The 7,717-nt window shown below is 38.7% G+C and overlaps 1 protein-coding gene across 1 annotated transcript; it reads left to right on the forward strand.

The window, feature by feature from the left end:
- Positions 1-4,293: 4,293 nt before the first annotated feature.
- LOC144049225 (uncharacterized) lies at positions 4,294-7,447 on the forward strand. Its single transcript, XM_077561945.1, has 3 exons — positions 4,294-4,723; positions 4,816-4,908; positions 5,202-7,447. The coding sequence occupies exon 3, from the start codon at positions 5,619-5,621 to the stop codon at positions 6,222-6,224; it is 606 nt and encodes a 201-aa protein (XP_077418071.1). The 5' UTR covers positions 4,294-4,723; positions 4,816-4,908; positions 5,202-5,618; the 3' UTR covers positions 6,225-7,447.
- Positions 7,448-7,717: the final 270 nt, after the last annotated feature.

Below are 7,717 nucleotides of genomic sequence, written 5' to 3' on the forward strand. Positions count from 1 at the left end.
TATTTATTATTTTGAGAGGAGATACGGTATTTAAAGCTGAATAGTAAAACCGTTTTGTTCACGCAAACGAGGGTACATGGATAATTTGTTTTTAAAGATCCTTGTACGCAGCTGCCAATGTAAGAGCGCAGCTGCAAGGAAACAGTTTGTTAAACGCAAACGAGGGGTTCTGGGATAAAATTTTGTAGAAACTACTGATGGACACAGGGATAGTGCTGCCCTGTTGAGATATCGTTAAGATCCTTGAACATTTATTCAGCGTTAGTAGTCAGGTTGACAGAAAGCGGAGTTGATACGCCGCTTTGAGATCAATCGGGAGGTCTTTGGATGATTGGTTATTAATATTCTTAGACAAGACTGTTCAGCTGAAAGAAAAACAGTCATCCGGATTTTTTATATGTTTTTGTATGTCGTAAAAGCTACATTTCATGTTGGCAATGTCTGTGTGTACAAAATCTGACGTCACGATTATTTTAAAGGGACCGTGATGAGATATTTTGTTGACTAATTTTGTTATAAGTGAGACGTCACTGCATTTGTACATATTAATACGACTTAACTACAATATAATATAATAAGGTATAAACTACGGAGGTCAATCATTAATAGAAATTAAGGACGCTCTATTCGAGCGCGAAGTGGAGTGGTTTGACCCGAATGAGCTTCCGTTGAGCGGGAGGGGGGTGACGCTGGTGAAGCAAGTTGGTAACGCATGCGCAGTTGCTATCGGAGTTTTGCCCACTAAAACAGACCCGTGAATTGAAAGACTAAATAAAAGTGGGTGCACGATTGCTGTGGAAAATATCTTTAAGCACCGTTATAATCTACGGTAAATTAATTTTATTGATGGAGGACGTTGAGGCTTGCGCCGCCGGGCGTTCGACGTGAAGTACGGGATGTATCTGTGGTTTCTTCGAGTGGAATAAGAGCCAGACATAATCGTGTATTCTTGTATAGGGTGATGGGTAATGCTAGAATGCTAGCTTTAGGTATTTCTGTGAAGTTATAACTATTTATATAACTTTAATGTTTAATATAACTTACGGGTGCACTTTTATTCTGAAGGACTAAATGGCTTGACCTGATATTACTTACGCTAGACGGAACTAAAGCTTCCAGGTTAGATATTATCGTTAAATAAATGATATAAAATGTATTTAATATTGAACGACGGGACTTGAATTTATTGTGGAAAAGGTTAGTTTATTCTAATAAGATATGTCATTTGTTCGATGGTTTTAAAGGCGGCAGTTTAACTTTGAATGTGCGTAGTCGGCGACCGCTCGTTAATAGTGTTATAAGTATATGTAATTTTATATAGAGGAATATCCCGGACGAGCCCCCAAATTTCTAAAACCTCATTTAAATCTCATAACGACTAATGTTGAATACTTAATCTGGCTTCACGAGTGCAAATACGTCATATTAAAAATTATGTTTAATACAAAACAAACAAATATTAATACGCAAATAACATAGAGAGGTATAGTGTTAAAACATTGTAAAATTTCGATGCATATCTTAGGCTTATTGAACATAAATAACTGTAAGACTGATTGTAGTTGCTATGACTCTAGCTGACCGCCAGGTGTCACCCTTTTATAAATTAATGACGCCAGTCAGTTTGGAAATTATAGTTGCTATGACTCCAGCTGACCACCAGGTGTCACCCTTTTCCAAATTAAAATGGCCAAAAACCTTACAACCTTTGTAAAGAGGTAATATAATGTTTTTTTTATAAAAGGAAGATGTTAATTGTGTGATTGTTAATCTGCTTTTGAAGTTTAATGAGAAAATATATATTTAACTTTTTTGGATTGTTATTAGATGAAATATTTCAGCCATATTTTCCGCATTTTAATAATAATAATAACTAAAATATGAATAATTTGGATAGCAACTAATGTGGAATATTTTGTTATAAGATGATTGTTTTTCCCTTATAATTATTCTTGTGCGTGAGAACATTATTTAACTTTAAATATCTTTTCAGAATCAGGAGCCACACCCATTAAAGAGGGAATTCCCAACAAGTGCCATATTCCCGTCCGGGGGGTGAAGTAATATATTATTTGTATGAAAAAGGAGAATTCTCTCCCTTTGGTAATTACAATTTAAAAAGGGGCTATTCCCATGTTTATAAATAGAAAAATAATTTTAATCTCTCCTGAATATATTTAACCTTTGAATTCGACATTTGAAGTCCCATTTCAGAATTGGAGTCCATGCGAGTCCTGGAAGAATCAACAGACTATTGTGGGGGAGCCATCAGGGAGAATCACATTTTGGTGCTAGTAGCAACAAATGTGAGAACAAGTTCCTCCACCTGGTGAAAACAATGACTACATGGGGAGTGAACCAACAGGTGTACTCACAGAGGGCAGAACTACTGAGGGAAATATTCACACCTGTCAACCTGACCTCTGGTGCTCTCCAAATTGATGCAGATTGCCACATCTTAACTGTGATTGAGAGAGCCATGAGGAACATTCCAAATGTTTATTTAAAGAAACAATGTTCCTCAGAGTACAGCAGTTTAAGCACACTTGTAACGATAGAAGTTTCACTTGTGTGTACCAAAATTGATACACTGCAGACCTATGGCATGGCTCATCTTCAGGTCGCAGCTGAAGAATGACTCAACCTTCCTGACTCTACCTAACTCAGGCCAATCCAAAATCCATATCAGTGTCCTGACACATTTAAACAGCAAGACAGGAAGGGAATTGGGGGGCTGGATGACATCATCATAAATTAAATATGCCATATCTATAAAACCTTTGCAACACAAACAAACATTTTAACTACACAAACCAGCACTAACGCAGCACAAATGATTGGCACCATTTCGGCTCCAATCTGAACAAAACGGGGGGCTAGATGACTTCATCACACGAAACTAAAATGTTTAATATCTATAAAACTGTTACGACACGAACAGAAATTTTAACTGCACAATTCAGCACAAATGTAGCACAAACAAATGGATCCATTTCGGGTCCGTTTCTCAATAGATGGGGGGCTGGGTAAATTCTAGATGACCTAAAATATAATTTATGTAACGAATATTGCCCGTCACCCTGAATTTTTTTATTTGCCTTTTTAAACACTTCCCCCTGGGGAATGTGTGGGCAAGCCTCAACCCTGTATTTTCTCAAACCAACCAGAAAAACTCTTTGAATTTCCCTCCAGCAGGGACTGAATTTCGTTTTAACAACCCACAGGAAACACATACCTCAGTGCCTACCGAGATCTAAAAGCCTGTTTAGCAAGTAGACTAGCGATAAGACTGCTTATCAGTCCCCAGACCACTTTTATGGTCTGGTCTATTTACAGGAACCAGCCATATGCTTTGGGAAACAACGCCTCTTGGAAGTTATACCGTACAACAGTGCCCTCCAGCGACCACTATCGGTATTATCCTCAAGAATCCTGCCGCTTGTAATTAGTATGAAGTCTTCATAATTCGGGACATAAACGGACTCTATGTACTTGACTGACATCAAGTGACTTCTGTTGTTTATCTTTGTACACAACCTGTATGTCTATCTCAAATGAATGATGTGTGTAACTTCTGCAGCCATCTAAGTTTAGCTAATTAGTGAGCTTAGCGGATTCAATAACTTTATGATCGCGGTAATGTTTGAAATGTGTTCAGAATGATAAATGAAGCATCTGGCTTTTCAATTCAGATAAAAAAAATATCAAATGCTATCCCATAAGCTTGGTCTCAGTCGACCAAGTCTGCTTTGAAACAGAATATTTATTTCAATTTAATTATAACTGTTTTGATTTGTTATAACTATTTAGAATTGGACAAAATTGCTTTGAGATTTACTCAGTATAGTTTTGTATGACAATCCTCTGTCACTTTAAATTCCTACTAAGCAAATGTATTGAGACATCATAGTGACCAATGGGGGCGTAATCATGTGACTCTGGGAGGTAACATTTTGGAGGACAAGGGATATTGCCAGCAAGCGGGGGGAGGAACTGGACAGTTGAGAGAATTCACAGGGATGTGATTTTTCCGCTAATTCGCGGAATTCCGCTTTTTTTATCTCCAAAAATAAAAATTTAAAATTTCCGATTTCGTCTCTACAGCATTCCATTTTAGTGTTTCCGTAACTGAAATGAAACGGATCTTGCGATTGGCTGAAGTGAAACGGATCTTGCGATTGGCTGAAGTCTCCATGTTGACCAATAAACGCGCTTGTTATAAAGGCATAGGAGTATGCCATTGTTCATTTCTCACACGTTTTTGCCAGGTGTTTAAAGAAAGATGTCCGTGATCGAACGCAAAGATGCTCCGCGAGTTAAGGACATTGACAAGATCGTAAAAAACAAGTTTCGATGGGACTGGTTAGAGAAGGATATATCTACAAATGTTGGAAAGAAGACTGTGACGAATTTGTTCAGTGACTTTATTCGGAAGATCGATCGTGCCAGGAAAGCGCTTTGCATTTGGTGCCATGATACCATTGACTATGGTGGGAGAGGTTTCAAAGCTCTTGAAAGTCACGCAAAGAGCAAAAAACACGTGAAAGAACTCCAGTCAAGATCAACAAATTATTCCATCGCTGGAAGTTTTGGTGCCCAAACGAAAACTCCAAAACTTTACGGCCTCCATCCCTTATTGACATCACAATCGGAAGCGGTAATAGAGAGACGTGATCCACCCCAACAACCTGTACCAGTTGCTGATAGAGTCGTGAATTTTGAGGTAGGTGGTAAACTTTTCAAATTAATTTGACAGTTTTCCCCTTTTTTTCGAAAATATTATAACGTAATAATGATCATGTTTGCACTTTTCAGGTTTCAATATGTTGACTGTCTTGATGTATGCAGTTACAGAGATGATCTAAGTCGAATGCATGATTGTGTTTTTACCAGAGCTTGCTGCATGAGGTATTTTATGTTTTTGTTATGCATTATGTATTAAATTAAGAATGATTGATTAAATGATTTATTGCATGGTAAATATTATTTCCAATGGTTAAAGATAATTTATTATTTTGTAGCTAATTTTCAACATTTTTTGTTACCATAATAAATACTCTGACATGTGAATGTGCATGAAAGTTTAGACTAAATCCTTTTTTATTTACTTTGGTCGCATGACATTTTGGATTATAATTCAAATAATTATTTTAATTATTTAATTGTTTACTGATTATTGTTAAATTTCTTTTATTCTTCAGGCAATGCTGTTGGGAGTGCTGGCCGAAAATTCTTTTCCGTTCACCATGGCCCCAAAGCTCATCACACTGGCAAAGGAACTGGCAAGGGATCCAAAAGCTCTGAATGGACTGTCCATGGATAGAACCAGTGCATCCTACAAAACGAAGTATGGCCTTGCTCACACTATGCTTGATGAGACTTTAACAAACTTAAGATCCTCCCACTTTTCAATGAACATTGACGAGTCCACCAGCAACAATCTACACCATGTCCTGTGTGTACTCGTCAGCTATTTCTCCCCGTTGACAAAGTCTGTTGTGGTGGAACATTTAGCATCTTTGAGTGTTGTTAAAGTTGACAGCAAATCTCTCTTTGATGAACTCTCAGCCCTCATGACCAAGAACAATATTCCCTAGAGCAATTTGGTGTCGGTGTTGATGGACTCATGTGCAGTGATGCGGGGTTCCAAATCTGGAGTTGAGACGCGTTTGCGAGAGGGACCAGCACCACATCTCCTTGACATAGATGGGGATACCTGCCACCACATCCACAACGCCTCCAAGCATTTTTGCAAGCCATTTAAGTACGAGATTGAAGGACTCCATAATGATCTCTTCAATGATTTCAAGTGGTCAACCGATCTGAAGGAAGTTCTTCAAGAAATTTGCTTTCTGACAGGCATCACCTTCACCATGCCAGAGAGATTTGTCAGCCATCGATGGCTTTCAAACTATGATGTTTCAATGTCCACCTTACGCCTCATGGATGTCTTTACCATCTTCTACCATGCATTTCTTGGCAGAGAAGATAAAGAACTCTATCTCCCCACCATCTTGGCCATCTACCACAAGAAGGATCTTTCAAGAGAAGTCAAAGCCAAACTCAAAGACATACAATCAGCTTTAGGCCAAAAGAACATGACTGAGGAAGGAAGGAAGAGGAAGCAGAGGATCTATGAGAAGATATTCTTCACAAGATTGGATACGCTTCTCACCCTCAACAGCAGTTCTGCCCTTGCTGAAGAACTATGTGATCACCTTTGAGACGAAAACACCAATGATCCACAAGCTGAACGACAAGCAAGTGGCCTTCTTCAAGAAGTTCTTGTCCTGTTTCCTGAAGCCAGAGTCCCTTCAAGGCTGTAAACTGACAGAAATTGAGCTGAACAACAAAGCCAACCAACTCAGAGAAAAGGATATTTTCTATGGTGGTGTCGCCAGAAAATTGATGGATTCTTCCAACAAGTCGTCAGTTGTGTTCAAGTTCAAAGCCAAAGCCAAGGCAGCATATCTGGCATGTATGTGGACTGTACCTTCAGAAAAAGTTGCCCATGAACAGCAAGCTTCTGAAAGCAGCCTCTGCCATTGACCCACTTGCCAGAGGACACAGCTCAACTTTAAACCAACTGAAGAAGCTGTCATCGTTGGTCAGCAATGTCCTTGATGAGTCAGAGCTGGGAAACTATGATCTCGAGGTGAGAGAATACCAGTTGGACAGTGAGTTGCCAACACCTTTGGACTCAGAGGGGAAGGCAATTGCACTGGATCGTTGGTGGGCTCAAGTCTTTGCTGTTGGAAGATACCCAACCTTGGCCAAGATGGTGAAGGCTCTCATGAGTTGCTTCCATGGGCCGCAAGTAGAGGGGGGCTTTCAGTGTCATGGGTGATGTCCTGAACCCCAAAGCATGCAGAATGGACATAGCCACATACAGTTCTATCCAGACTGTGAAATATGCCATAAGAGCAAGAAAGACCACCTCTGTCAGCCATTTTGGCAGGAAAGACATTCTGATGGATCCTGTGCAGTCCAAACTGTGCCTAAATCTGAGGACATCCTCCAAAAGGTACAGGGAGGAGAAGGATGCAGAAGCAGCTATGTTGTCTGCAAAACGAACAGAACTTGCTGTGAAACAGGACACCCAAATGAGCAAGGCTGCCTCAAGAAGAGCCATCAAAGCTGCACAGAAGTAGGCTAGAAAGACCCATTCCAAAGCAATGAAGTCTAGGAGGAAGTAGTGTTTGTGTCATGTGAATGGATTGTGCTCAAGAATGAACGCTTGTATATTCCTGTAAATATGTTGAATGTTTTGATGAGTAGAACATAGAAAACAATATTTGTGATATTAAGTGATGTTATAATTCATCTAGAATGTGACAGAAAATACAAATTTCAGAACTTTGAATGAATTTCATGTTTCTGCATGGCAAGTGATTTAGTAGTTCATTGTGTATGCACATGACTCCGACAGATAACATCTTCTGCTATAACAAGAGTCATAAGAAAATAAGACATTTGTGGTATGTTCTAATATGAGTTACTTTTCATTTGGTCATGATACAATTATTTGTTCATGAAATTTGAACTCTTCAACATTATTTATGTGTTAACTTAGTAATCACATTAGTTAGATATGATTATATTCTCAGTGATAGTTTTTAAAAGCAAAGGCAGTCCAATGTTTTTGAATGTGACTGATTTTGAGTTGACTAAAACTGCCATTTTATATGGGATAGTTCAATATACATTGAAAATTTAT

Source organism: Vanacampus margaritifer, chromosome 3 (assembly GCF_051991255.1).
Source record: "Vanacampus margaritifer isolate UIUO_Vmar chromosome 3, RoL_Vmar_1.0, whole genome shotgun sequence".
Lineage (NCBI taxonomy): Eukaryota > Metazoa > Chordata > Actinopteri > Syngnathiformes > Syngnathidae > Vanacampus > Vanacampus margaritifer.